The sequence below is a fragment of the Pristis pectinata genome, chromosome 22, assembly GCF_009764475.1.
Source record: "Pristis pectinata isolate sPriPec2 chromosome 22, sPriPec2.1.pri, whole genome shotgun sequence".
Classification (NCBI taxonomy): domain Eukaryota; kingdom Metazoa; phylum Chordata; class Chondrichthyes; order Rhinopristiformes; family Pristidae; genus Pristis; species Pristis pectinata.
The window spans coordinates 7,267,152-7,282,396 of NC_067426.1; the positions used below are offsets into that span (position 1 = coordinate 7,267,152).

Consider the following 15,245-nt stretch of genomic DNA (forward strand, 5'->3'; position numbering starts at 1 on the left):
GACATTGAACACCGCTCAATATTTGCCACTCTACGACAGAGCAGAATAAACTATTAAAATTTCAAATCTATTAAATCATCTTGAATTCTGAAGATGACCTTGTGGATCATACTTGGAACTTCCAATATTGAACTTTTTTCGGAGGAAAATTATTACTTAAATGGAATAAGTTTCAATCACTGTGGTGCAAAGACATTGGAGGGTCATCGTGGGTGAAACACTTCTAAAAGTTGCCAAATTCAAACTGAATACCAAATATGGTTTGTAAGAACATAGAAGAATTCATTGCTTGAATGAAGATAAACACATTTTCTCGGAATGAGTCATTATATTTTCCACAATCTAGCAACGTATTCTGGTTCTGTTAGTATTTTTAGCACAATCTACCCAAAATCAGCTAAACCATTCTAAAGGGATTGCCAGATTTGGTGGGGAAAGTACATGCAGCGCAAATCAAGTTTCTGTAACTTTTATTCACAATTTTAAAAGAAGTGGTGGACGCCAAACCTGCCATTACATTGGCCAACACCATGGTCAAATTGTCAGGTGAGTTTGCACTAATTATCTGCACGTGAAATCTTCAATGGACTCTCTTAAAATTAACTTTCTTTTAGCACAAGGGCATTCATTGGCACCTTTGAAAAGTTTTGATTTAAGGAAAAAAAAGAAAACTGCTGTTGGAAGTCAGTGGGTCAGGCAGCATCTGTGGAGGCAAAGGGGTGGTTGACATTCTGGGATGAGATGCAGGGTCTCGACCTGAAACCGTCCCTTTGTCTCCACTGATGCTGCCTGAACCTGAGTTCCTCTAGCAATTTGTTTTTTTGCTCCGTATTCCGGCACCTTCATCTCTTGTGTCTCCAATTCACCAAAGACCATATGAAATGTATGACCATATGAAGCATTTGGCACACTGGCCTTCATCATTCAGGGCATTGAGTATAAGAGTTGGGAAATTATGTTGCAGTTACATAAGATGTTGGTAAGGCCGCACTTGGAGAATAGTGTACAGTTCTGGTCACCCTGTTATTAAGCTTGAAGGAGCGTTGCCTAGACTTGGGGGGCCTGAGTTACAAGGAGAGGTTGCGTAGACTAGGGCTTTATTTCCTGGAAAGTAGGAGATTGAGGGGTGACCTGACAGAGATGTATAAGATCATGAGGGGTGTAGACAGGGTGAAAGCACATAGTCTTTTTTCCCAGGGAGAGGGTGCTAAAAACAAGAGGGCATAGGTTTAAGATCAGAGGCGAGAGATTTAAAAGGGAGATCAGGAGCAGCTTCTTTATGCAAAGTGACGTGCGTATTTGGAATGAGCTGCCAGATGATTGGAGGGTGGCAAATGTTGTTCCTTTGTTCAAAAAAGAGAGTAGGGATAACCCTGGGAATTACAGGCCAGTGAGTCTTTCTTCAGTGGTGGGCAAATTACTGGAGAAGATTCTGAGAGACAGGATTTATGGGCATTTGGAGAAGCATTAGGGACAGTCAGCATGGCTTTGTGAGGGGCAGGTCATGCCTCACGAGCCTGACTGAATTCTTTGAGGATGTGACAAAGCACATTGATGAAGGTAGAGCAGTGGATGTGGTGTACAGGGATATTAGTAAGGCATTTGATAAGGTTCTTCATGGAAGGCTCATTCAGAAAGTCAGGAGCCACAGGATCCGGATAAACCTGGCTGTGTGAAATCATAATTGGCTCACCCATTGAAGACAAAGGGTGGTGGTAGATGGAGCGTATTCTGCCTGGAGGTCGGTGACCAGTGGTGTTCTGCAGGGATCTGTTCTGGGACCCCTGCTCTTTGTGATTTTTATAAATGACTTGGATGAGGATGTGGAAGGGTGGGTTAGTAAGTTTGCTGATGATACAAAGGTTGGTGGTGTGGATAGTGTAGAAGGTTGCTGTAGATTACAACAGGATATTGATAGGATGCAGAGTTGGGCTGAGAAGTGGCAGATGGAGTTCAACCCGGAAAAGTGTGAAGTGATGCACTTTGGAAGATCGAATTTGAAGGCAAAATACAAAGTTAATGGCAGGATTCTGAGCAGTGTGGAGGAACAGAGGGATCTTGGGGTCCACATCCATAGATCCCACAATGTTGCTGTGCAGGTTGATAGGGTTGTTAAGAAGTCGTATAGTGTGTTGAACTTCATTACTCGGGGGACTGACTTCAAGAGCCGCGAGGTAATGTTGCAGCTCTATAAAACTATGGTTAGATCACACTTGGAGTATTGTGTTCAGTTCTGGTCTCCTGATTATAGGAAGGATGTGGAAGCTTTAGAAAGGGTGCAGAGGAGATTTACTAGAATGCTGCCTAGATTGGAGAGCATATCTTATGAGGATAGGTTTGAGCAAGCTGGGCTTTTCTCTTTGGAGCGATGGAGGGTGAGTGGTGACTTAATAGAGGTGTACAACATGATAAGAGGCATAGATCGAGTGGACAGTCAGAGACCTTTTTCCCAGGGCAACAATGGCTAACACGAGGAGGCATAATTTTAAGGTGATTGGAGGAAGGTATAGGGTGGATGTCAGAGGTAAGTGTTTTTTCTTTACATAGAGGGTGGTGGGTGTGTGGAACACACTGCCGGCAGAGGTTGTGGGGGCAGATACATTAGAAACATTTAAGAGACTCTTAAATAGGCACATGAGTGATAGAGAAATGGAGGGCTATGCGGGAGGGAAGGGTTAGGTAGATCTTAGAGCAGGATAAAATGTCGGCACAATATCGTGGGCCAAAGGGCCTGTACTGTTCTATGTTCTTTGTTCACCTTTCCCATCCTCTCCCTCTCCACCACCTGATTCCCTGGACAGCATTCCACCACACCCCCACACCCCAAGTCTATTTCCACCTATCACCTACCAGCCTCTCTCCCACTCCTCCCTCTACTATATACTGGTAATCTTTCCTCTTCACTCTCAGTCCTGATGCATGGTCTCAACCCAAAATGCCAACATAGTGTTCATAAAGTCATACAGCATGGAAACAGGCCCTTCAGTCTAACTAGTCCATGCCAACCAAAATGCCCCATCCAAGCTAGTCCCATTTGCCAGTATTTGGCCCATAACCTTCTAAACCTTTCCAATCCATGTTCCTGTCCAACTGTCTTGTAAAAATAGTTATTGTACCTGCCTCAACCACCTCCTCTAGCAGCTCGTTCCACATACATAAATAAGGTTCTCTTAAGTTCCCGTTAAATCTTTCCTCTCTCACCTTAAACCAATGCCCTCTAGTTCTTGATTTCCCATCTCTGGGCAAAAGACTGAGTGCACTCACTCTATCTATCTCCCTTATGATTTTATACACCCCTCAGTCTCTTAAACTCCAAGGAATAAAGTCCTATCCTGTCCAACCTCTTCCTATAATTCAGACCCTCCAGTCCTAGCAACATCCTTGTAAAACTTTTGTGCACTCTTTCCAGTTTAATAACATCCAAGTGCGGCCTCACCAGCATCCTGTACAACCGCACTATGGCCTCCCAACTTTTATACTCATTGCCCAGACTGATGAAGGCCAGCGTGCCAAAAGCCTTCTTCACCACCCTGTCTACCTGTGACTCCACTTTCAGGGAACCATGTACTTGTACTCCAAGGTCCCTCTGTTCTGCAACGCTCCCCAGGGCCTTGCTGTTCACTGTGAAAGTCCTACCTGGATTTGACTTTCCAACATACACCTTTTGCCTCCACAGATACTGCTTGACCCACTAAGTTCTTCCAGCGTTCAGTTGTTTGATATGGTTTCCCGCTGTATATCTCCAGCCATTCTTGAACAGTGGCATTACATTTGTAGTTTACCAATTCTCTGGGACATCTCCAGAATCCAAGGAACTTTGGGAGATTACACCAATGTAACTAGTAAATGTTTCTGTAATTTTTAAAAACATCTTAGTTATTTAAGATCAGGTTACTCACAGGTAAAAACACCTTTTTTGGGTTAAATACATTTTCAGCTGTGTCAAAGTGCATGCTTAGATGCATCAATCTTTTTGGATATTTTCCTAACATCTGCCAATTGCACTGGTTTGTGGCAGATTTTATGTTTGCCTTTTCAAATGAGTATGAACAGATAATTGAGCAACAAATTTGCTTTTCAAAAGCTATTGTAACTTTTTACCAAAGCCACCAGTTGTGCACAAAGCAGAAGTTCTTGGTTCAAGTCTGAAGCATTTCAGTAATTTTAAAAGATTGAGTTGGAACACACAAGCATTCACAATAGTGTCTAGCAGACATGACTTTGTATAACACAACTCATAACTCAAATCATAACTTCTTATTGAAGAAGTGCTTTCAAGGAGCTTCATTAAAAGGACATGAAATTTGACCTTCAGTCAAATTCTGATTCAAAGCTTTTACCATGTGGAATGCTGCAAATAATTTAGATGTCAGATTTCCACACACAAAGCAAAATTTGTTAAAGGAATCATAACATTGTTATGACACAGGAGAGCAATTGGGCCATCAATCCTACGGATTTGGGCCATGCTTGTTATTTTAAAACTGCAAACACCTTACTATTTAATTTAGAAAGAGCCAATAATGTTCCCAGTTAATTAAAAATATCAATTTGTCATCCCTGTACTGATATTTATTGTCTACACTTCTTTATGAAGATATTCTTCTTAGCCAGCAGTCTGCCAATAATGCACAAGAACTTCTAACTCAAAGATCACTCAGTGAAACACCTCAGATTCTAGTCTGTGTTAATGATAGTCTGCTATTTTCTTCAGAAGCTCTGCATTCTGTCACCTAACTGTTGCTAATCAGAAATCCCTGATGAATTTTGTTTTGGTTCATTGACTGGCACATATTTATCAATGTGCTGTACCTCAGTGACATTATTTGCAAGCTTAATCAGCTTTCATATGTATCCTGACATCTAACTCTATTCACTAAAAGGTGGAAAATCAGAACTTCCTTCAGCTCAATGACAGAGAAATTGAAGCCTTCTCACCAGATCCTATTATAATGTCTGCTTCAGGCTTTGCTTCATAATGTACAACCTCCATCACCTGGTACATGGGAACATGACTACCTGCAAGGCACCATCAGTATTGTGCACCATCTGGCTCAAAATCTTGAAGCTCCCTGCTTAACAGTACTGAGTGTTTACATTACAAGGATTCCACTGGTTCAAGACAACAGATCACCATCTCCTTCTTAAGGACAATAAATATCTGTCTAGCCAATGAATAAATATTCAAAATAAATAATTCCCCAGTTGTCACTGAGGTTGAAGCAGGTGACGTGCAACTTCGATACAGGTAGTTCTGCTATAACACAATAGTGGTGTTCCTAAGAAACCGCATGTAATATTAAATCTCATTATAAAATCAATCGTGTCAATGGGAAAAAGTGGATTAGAGGCTACTGTGTTTCAGACTCACAATAACGTTATTTTACCGGCAGGATTTAAAAAAATAAAGGTGTTTTTGATAGCTATAGGTTTATTTGTTACTGCAAGCCAAAAAATACTAAAAGCTGTACGTTCCATTGAATAGAGTATCCTTGCACAAGTATCAACTTATGGTTGGTGAGGCAGGTTTTTTTTCCCAAGACAGCTTTTTTTTTCCTGCTTGTCAATTTCCTAAGTAACTCTTAAGTGGTTTTCTAGCTCCCGATCAAAACTGGGTTAACTACCAATTCGGCTTGCGTAATACAAATAATGTTCACTAATTCATCAATCACATTATATCCAATTCGCGTTACGGAAACGTGTGTTATAGCAGAGCTACCTGTACTCCAATCAAGCAAACTGACCTTTCCACCCTGTATACAGCCAGATACTACAACGGATATTTTGATCATTTTGCTGTTTGTGTGATAAAACCTTAATTTTTGAATACAGAATTCTTGAACATCTTTTTGTTACATCTTCCTGCTCTTCAAATAATCCAATGTTCCACACCTTACAACCTTCACTCACTTAATCAAATATGTTCTCATCACTTGTGTACCCAAAGGATTGACTTTCTCTGCACCTTCCATCCAGGTAATCTGAATTCTGGGCTAACACACCTCACCTTCCAGTTTCCTGCTCACCCTCCTTTGAAATGTTTCATAATATTCCAAATGTCTTCAAGCTGCCGTCACATGAAAGATTCAGTTTCCAAAGCAGCAAAAAATTGGAGTACATCTTCCAACTCCTCTGTTATTTGGGCAGTACGGTGGCACAGCTACTAGAGCCGCTGTATCATAGCACCAGCAACCCAGGTTCGATCCTCACCTTGGGTGCTATGTAGAGTTTGTACGTCCTCCGTGTCACCATGTAGGTTTCCCCTAGGTTCTCTGGCGTGTCTGCGTGGGTTTCCTCCAGGTGTTCCAGTTTCCTCCCACATTCCAAAGACGTATGGGTAGGTTTATTTGGGTTTAAAACAAAATGGGCGGCATGGACTTGTTGGGCTGTAAGGGCCTGTTACCACGCTGTAAATAAAAAAATTAAATAAAAAATTTTTTAAAAATTAAAATTAAAGTTAATTGGCCACTATAAATTGCCCCTAGTGCATGGGTGAATGGTAGAATCCATGGGGAGTTGACAAGAATAAAAAAATGGGATCAATGCAGGATTAGTGTAAGTGTGTGGTAGCTGGTCAGCACAGATTCATTTGGCCACAGGGCCTTTCTGTGTTGTATCTCTTTATGACTCTAAACCAAAGAAATACCCAAAGGATCACAGCAAGAAACACTCCAAAAAGCACCATAAAGATCATACCACAACCTATTCTGTGCACAAAAAGGCACATCAGCTCACATCAAGTGCAAATACAGCCTTTTCGGTCCTATTTACAATGCAATCACCCCATCCATCCTGCAGTGGAGTGTTTTAAACACAACTCTCCGTAACTACTGTCGATTCTAGTTAGTTAATTGTGACATATCTTGATGAGTCATGTTTGAAGGATCAAGTACATTGTAACTCACACTTCAATCTCCCACAGACATCAGACTAAAACTTTACCTCTCTTTCCTCCTTTAAGAATCTTAAACCCAAGCACCCAAGTTAACATCTTTCAGTGGCACATTGTCAGATTTTGTTTGACAACATTCAGATGGCTTCCGACATTGTGGGTTTCTTAACTTGAGGCATTAGGATCAAGGTTTTGGTTTGCAAATGTTTAGTGTGGAAACAGGTTTAGAAAATCCATAGCCTGGCATACTCTTAAGAGATGGGAAACTGATTCAATTCTAAGCAGGACTCAACCCACCCTGTGCTTGCAATCCATCAGTAGCACTGTGAAACATAGAAAATTGAAAAACAAGAGGAAAATTGCTATTTTGGGTCCAGTCTTTCAAGTTCACCTATTGTTGCTGATACTTGACTGTATACATTTCCAGTAATAAAACAATAAATACTAAAACTTGGCTTCCAGACAAATTAGAGATAAAATGAAACTTAAGCAAAATGCAACAGCAAAGAAAACCCGCCACAACCTTACAGACTGCTCTTGGTTACAGGAACAGTGAAAAGATATTATCTTACCTTTTGGACAGATAAGATTTTTCAAAAGGTTAAAAATAACACAAAACTTCATGCAAGAAATTTATCTTCACAGTTCTAGATGTAGAAAACCTGCATTTATTCAGCACCGTTAAGCTAGTAAAACATCCCAAGGCATTCCACGAACCCCACACAAACACAACTTGGGTTGATGTGATCAGATCACTCGTGCGCTTTTTTTTTCAAATTAGGAATCAGAATTGTTTTTAAGGACAAAAAGGAGAGAAATAGGAAACCAGGGCTGGTGGTTCAAAAGTAAAGTTAGCCTGTGTGTTAAAATGACAGTTCCAGTGAATTCAGCCCATCTTCAATCAATGCTCACTGTCTAGTCTTCTTGTACAGAGTTGCCATTTGGTGAGGTACTATAGAACTAATGACATTTATACGATTATTGCCCCAACATTAGACAATACTTTAACGAGAAAGACTGGCAGAAATATCATCTCCACCTGCCAGTTGCTGCCACATTTTCATAGCTATTACCTCCAGTTTCTCCCCCAAGAACATGAAAGTTAAAGCACCAAAATGTTATTCAGCTTTAATATTGTGCATCAAAGGCAAACTATATTGCAAAAATCCAGTACAACACAAAATTCAATTTCAAAAAAAGGGCAGCCTTCATTATTTCCAAACACTTTTAATGACCTTTGATGACTAAAGATAGACAAATTGTTCATCACAGTACAAAAAGGGTACAAAACGTTAAATTACAGGGCTTAAAAATTAAAGGTTTTGAAAAAGATACAAGGCCATTATTAACTTCTTTTATACTGTACATTTACATCATGTTGTTTTAGAAACAAGGAGCAGTAAAGCCCTGCTGTGCAGATTATCAGGGATGAAAGTCAAAAGTACTTATAGCTACAACATTTATGAGTCAGTAGAATGGATAGGAAAACAAACATTTTTGCCACTAAATTGCAAACACCACTCCTAAGCGAAGAACATGTTCTGGAGTAAACATTGCTATCGTTGTTTATGTTTGTGATTTCCTATTTTATGTAAAAGACGGTACTCTTATCGCTGCTCCATTTTGACTTTGGGGGGTTTGAGAAAACTTCTCTGTTTCTTTTCTTTCTTGCTCTTTTTATTGGCTTGAAAGTTCCTCCAGCTATCAACACGACCATCTCGGCTTTCCTGTAGTAACACATGCAGAAATATTAACATTTCAACAGAAACAAAATGAACCATACAGATCTTTATCAAATGTTTCTCCCCCTTACAAGTCAGAAAATTATTTTGCATGCAAACTCTCAAAGGTTAATGTTTCAGAGAGGCGACATTGATGAGTGGTGAGGAAGGAAGTGACAAACATCCATCACCATTTAGCTCAGGGTTCTGTTTTTGGAAGAATCCAGTGGGACCTTTCCTCTGTATGCAGTTCATGTGATATCTGGCACTGGAGACATTGGGCAAGGACAAAATTAATCAGTGTTTATTCTGAGAAAAGTAAGAATACTTCTGGGACACAAGTTTGAATACAGGTCTGATTGCAACCATTAATCTTGAAGACTGAGAGCAGTACCATCTTCATTTTATCTGTAACCACAATGGTTGACACTTTTGAAACAGAATATTTTTATCCTTGCTCACTATAGAACATCTGCCATCAGTAATTTACTGGCTTTGAAATTGAAACTTCCCCAAATATGGGACAGGGTTGGGTGGTGGAAGGGACAAGGAAGATTTAAGTACAAATGCTGCAACTTTTACAATGATGATATTGAGCTGTCGGATTACCTCACCATGGGAAGGTGCAGCCCCATACAAGTTTAAAGACTCCAAGAGTACAGATGATGATGGGACATCGTGTTACAACTGTGCAAGACATTGGTGAGACCACACTTGGTGCAGTTCAAGTCACCACCCTAATAGAAAGGATGACATTAAGCTGGAAAGGGTGCACAAGGCAATTCACAAGGATGTTACCAGGTCTGTAGGGCTTCAGTTACAAGGAGAGTCTACATGGGCTGTGTTTTTTTTTCCCTGGAGCATAAGGGGCTGAGGGGTGACCTTATAGAGGTTTATAAAATCATGAGTGGCATCGCTAAGGTAAATGGTCACAGTCTTTTGCCCAGAGTAGGGGAGACTAAAACTAGAAGGCATAGATTTAAAGTGAAAGGGGAAAGATTTAAAAGGGATGTGAGGGGCAACTTTTCCCCCACACAGAGGGTGGTGGGTATGTGGACCAAGGAAGTGGTAGAGGCAGGTACAACTACAGCATTTATAAGACATTTGGACAGGTACCTGGATAAGAGAGGTTGAGAGGGAATTGGACCAAATACAGGGACTAACTCAGGTGGGCAACTTGGTCTGCATGTTGGACTGTAAGGCCTGTGCCCATGCTGTATAACTCTATGACTCTAACCGTGCAGCTAGATGCACATCTGAAACTTACTGCAACCGCACAAGTTTCCGAGGAGTTAGAAAACAACAGTGAAATGGAGACTGAAGCTGTGTGCTCCACAAAGTGAGTGGCTGTTTCTGCATCCCAAAGTGCTCCCACAGAACCTATCAATGGGTCTTGGATGAGGCCTCCTACTGTTGGGGTACCCACAAACCCATGGCCAGGCTGACGATTTGACCAGCAGCTAGCTGAGTGACTAGAGCTGCAGAAAAAAGAAACAAGCTCAATTATCTCTTCAGGGTCATTTAGTGTATTGGAAGAAAAATACTTTTAAAGAAAAATAACACAAGCCAATATAATTCTTGTGGCGACTCAATCACTTCAGGCCTCTCAAGTTGCTGCCAACTCCAAAGACACGATAAATAGTCAAGTTTAGAATGACAAAACACTCATGTTTATGGAATGCACTGTTCAAGTGCACACCATATTAATCCAAAAACCTGACCTTATGCTTTCCAGGATTCCTGGTATCAGCACTACATGTTGCTCTGGCAGCTGAACTACTCGTGATTAATCAGACCAAAGTAGACACAGGACAAAACTCAAGACATTTGGGAGGAGGGAATGACTAAAAGCTTTGCCAAATAAGTTAGTTTTAAGGAGAGAATCTGAAAAATATAGACTCTGGCTTGCAGGGTCTGGCCTGCTGAAAGCGCAGTTGTCCAAGATGGGGTAAGGGAGAACAAGTTACAAGAATAGGAGAGTGCAAAGACATGGAGGGATGGTAACACGAGGTGAGGAATTGCACACTTAAAGTACTGGGGGTCCGATTTCTACCATAAGTTTGCAAACACAGGAACTATGAGCAGATGGACATGATCCCTGACAGGATGATGGATAGCAGGATTTCAGATGGGCAGCCTAAATATGGTTTTGTTTGCATTACACTGCTATTGAAAACAAAGGAAGGCAAAGTTTATAGAGGTGGATGAAACTTGTCTTGCTTTTCCTTCCTTCATATGGGAACAAACAATCAACTCAGGATCAAATAGAATGTGCAAGGTTGCATCGGTCTGGTTTAAACTGAGACATCACATGAGGAAATGGGACCTAAGGTAGGTGACAATGGGATAATAGCAAGAAAATGTACTAACAATGTTTACAGTGGAGACCAAAGACATTGGCTTCAAAATTCCAATTTTTAAATAGGACAGTCAAAGCTCATCCAAAACTCAAATATTGAACAGTCTATTAACAAACAAGATGAAGTGAGACAGATGGTGGTCAGGATGCTCCTGAATCTCAACCCCATGTCTTTGGATGATGAGGAAAAGAGTCGAGGAAAGTTCCTTGGAGACTCCAGATGTAATGGTGTGGAAGTGGGAAAAAAACATTACTGATGATGCTCTGGCTTGTACTGGATGGATAATGTGGAACAAAGTCAGTCCTGACCAGGTGAACCATCAAGAGAAGTGATGTGTGCCTATGTGCATGCTAATCTAGATATTTGCTGAAGCAATAAAACTGTTATGCTAGCATCTAGATAGCACAGATTAGTCAGTCCACTGTTTTCTGTTTGAGACCTAGATTGAACACAAATCTAATTGATACGATGAAAGTCACCTTTCACTGTAAACATTTGAATTTTTTGTTGTTTCTACTGAGGATGCACAAGAGATAGCAGATGCTAGAATCTGGTGCAAAACATCCTGATTGCAGGGTCTCAACCAGAAACACTGACAATTCCTTCCTTCTCACCCCCCTTCCCCCCGAGATACTGCTCGACCAGCTGAGTTCCTTCGGCTTCAGTTTATTTTTTCTACTGAGACACAAAACCTTCCAAGTTTCACTGATGTGTAAATTTACTCAAGACCATAAAGATACTAATCACACAATTCCGACTAATAGGAAATGCTGGTCTGAGCAAGACTCGAGGCACGGTAGCATAGTGGTTAGCACGACGCTATTACAGCGCCAGCGATCGGGGTTCGATTCCCGTTGCTGTCTGTAAGGAGTCTGTACGTTCTCCCGTGTCTGCGTGGGTTTCCTCCGGGTGCTCCGGTTTCCTCCCACATTCTAAAAAAGACGTACGGGTAGGTTAATATGGGTTTAAAATGGGCCGTGTGGACTGGTTGGGCCAGAAGGGCCTGTTACCACGCTGTAAATAAAAAGTTACCACGCTGTAAATAAAATTTAATTTAAAAAAAAATTAATTTAAAGTTACTACAATACAGGGACCATGAATCAAGATATCCTGTAAATGATTCTTCAAAAGGAGCACCTAATGATCAGAACCTGTGCAAGACTGGAAAGGAGCAACGTTGGGAAAGCACCAGAAGATGCAGGCTCACCTTGCACATAATTAAACGTCATTTGCTTTTCAGGAGATTCCAAGCTGATCACAGCTCAGGAGTCAGCATCAGCTTGTGCGTGCTGACCAATGCATTGATACCTAACGCCTCTCCTTTTCCTCTCACGCTCATTCTGCCATGTCATCCAACTTATTCTTTGAGTTACTTTTATGACTATTATACATGGGTGTAATACAAGTGCAAAGTAATCAGCCAGAAGCAGGCACAGGCTGCAATGTAGAAAGTGTACTTTGGAAACTGTATATTTTCTAAAACTCAATTACATAGCTGCTGTGAAAATTTCAGGGTTTTCAGGTCACACTGTGATTTATGTTTTTAATATTATTGTGAACAAGATGCAATTTAATAGTAAATTAGACAACCAATCAGGTCAGACTTTGCTGATTACACTTGCCCAAAGGACACAATGGGCTTTTGCTCAAGTTGTCGGAGAAAAGGGCATGAATTGGGATTGGGATTGGTTTATTATTGTCACTTGTACCGAGGTACAGTGAAAAACTTGTCTTGCATACCGATCGTACAGGTCAATTCATTACACAGTGCAGTTACACTTAGTTAGTACAGAGTGCATTGATGTAGTACAGGTAAAAACACTAACAGTACAGAGTAAAGTGTCACAGCTACAGAGAAAGTACAGTGCAATAAGGTGCAAGGTCACAACAAGGTAGATCATGAGGTCATGGGTCATCTCATTGTATAAGGGAACCGTTCAATAGTCTTATCACAGTATCTCCTTAACCAATCAGAATGCAGAATCATTAATGAGTTATTCCTCTTTTACACTATTTTTGTAATTTAGTGATTTTTATGTCTTGCACTGTACTACTGCCGCAAAACAACAAATTTCATGACGTATGTCAGTGATAATAAACCTGATTCTGAGCAACAGAACCTCAATCAGGATGTACAAGTTGGAATATTGAATTCAATATCAATTCAGTTACTGAAAACAAAATAAAGAGAGGGAAAGGAAAATCAGGTTTAGGTGGAGATGAGAGAAACAAAAAAAAACATTAATTTCTTCAGCTTTCAAATATGCTTAACCTTCATCTCTAGATAAAGGATAATCACCTTTGCTGCCCACAGAGTGTTTGGCAACAGATTTACTGCATTTTTATGGACTTGGAGAATGGAATGGACCAGTCCCAAATTTTTGGTGAGTTGGTACAGCATTGTCATGCCATTCGATCAATTTGAATAAATCTCCTTAGTCAGTCCCTCAGAGTGATGGATGAATTGCTTCCATTCCAGTTTCTGATGTGGCCGATGACACCAAGGCAGGACCTGCAAACTCTGCCAAAGGTCGGGCAGGAAGTTCTTGTTGGGACATACAGGTCACTTGGATGGTGGTGCACTCCTTTCGCTGGGCTTTTGTGTGCTCCCCAGCAGATTATAGTGCTCAGTGCAAACCCGAATGCTCCTCCATTTTGTGCAATCAGAGCCCAGCGATTCCCATGAGTTGGTGGGAATGTAATATCTTTTAAAAGGCAGCTATGTGAATATCTTTGAACTTCCTCTATCCATCTGAACATATAACAGTACAGCTCAGTATAGGCCCCTCAGCCCACGACATTGTGCCGACCTATATCAACCTACCCCACGATCAATCTAACCCTTCCCTCCAACACAGCCCATAACCCTCCATTTTCTTACATCCATGTGCCTGTCTAAGAGCCTTTTAAATGTTCCTATTGTATCAGCCTCCAGAACCCCCAACATTAGCCATCCTCCAGTCCTCTGGTACCACTCCTGCGGCCAGGGAGGACACAAAGATCATCGTCAACACCTCAGCAATCTCTTCCTTCCTGGGGTATATCCTGTCCAGTCCCGGGGACTTATCTATCCTAATGTTTTTCAGAATCTCCAACACTACCACTTTCTTAACCTCAACATGCTCCAGCACATTAGCCTGTTCTACACTGACTTCACATTCATCAAAGTCCCTCTCCCTGGTGAACAATGAAGCAAAGTATTCATTAAGGACCTCTCCTACCTCCTTTGCCTCCAGGCACATTTCCCTTTCTATCCCTGAGCAGTCCTATCCTCACTCTAGTCTTCCTCCTGTTCTTCACATATGTGTCGAACACCTTGGGGTTTTCCCTAATCCTACTCACCAGGGCTTCTCATGTTCCCTTCTAGCTTTCCTAAGTCCCTTCTTAAGCTCCTTCCTGGCTACCTTATAATTCTCAAGAGCCCTGTCTGATTTTTGCTTCCTAAAGCTGAAGTATGCTTCCTTCTTCTTGACTAAATATTTCACCTCTCTTGTCAACCATGATCCCTGTCTCAGTGGGACAAACCTATCCAGAACCCCATGCAAGTGTTCCCGAAACAGCCTCCACATTTCTTCTGTGCATTTCCCTGAGAACATCTGTTCCCAATTTACGCTCCCAAGATCCTGCCTAATACTGTTGTAATTAGCCCTCCCCCAATTAAAAACTTTCCCATATCGTCTGCTCCTATCCCTGTCCATGGCTATGCGATAGGTCAGGGAGTTGTGGTCACCATCTCCGAAATGCTCACCCACCAAGAGGTCTGTCACCTGACCAGGTTCATTGCCTAGTACTAGATCCAGTATGGCCTCCCCTCTAGTCAGCCTGTCCACATACTGTGTCAGGAATCCTTTCTGGACACACCTCGCAAATTCTGCCCTACCTAAAACTTTTGCACTAAGGAGGTGCCAATCAATATTAGGGAAGTTGAAGTCTCCCATGACAACAACCCTGTTATTTTTGCACCTTTCCAAAATCTGCCTACTTATCTGCTCCTCAGTGTCCCGGTTGTTATTGAGGGGCCTACAGAATACTCCCCATAGAATGATTGCTCCCCTGCTGTTTATGACTTCCAGCCACACTGAATCAGTAGAAGATCCCTCCACGACGTCCTCCCTTTCTGCAGCTGTGATACTACCCCTGATTAGCTATGCCACTCCCCCCACCCTCTTTTAATTCCTTCCCTATCCCTTTTGAAACATCAAAACCCCACCGAACATCAATCAGCCAAATCTGTCTTTGCGACAGCCAAGTCTCTGTAATGGCAACGCCATC

General features: G+C 41.4%; 1 protein-coding gene across 1 annotated transcript in view; it reads right to left on the reverse strand.

Moving 5' to 3' along the window:
• Positions 1 to 7,930: 7,930 nt before the first annotated feature.
• dnajc8 (DnaJ (Hsp40) homolog, subfamily C, member 8) overlaps positions 7,931 to 15,245 on the reverse strand; it is a 33,191-nt gene continuing 25,876 nt past the window's right edge. The window contains exon 9 of the mRNA XM_052036672.1: positions 7,931 to 8,619. Within this exon, the coding sequence (XP_051892632.1) occupies positions 8,500 to 8,619 (120 nt within the window). The 3' untranslated portion in view covers positions 7,931 to 8,499. The remainder of the gene's footprint in view (positions 8,620 to 15,245) is intronic.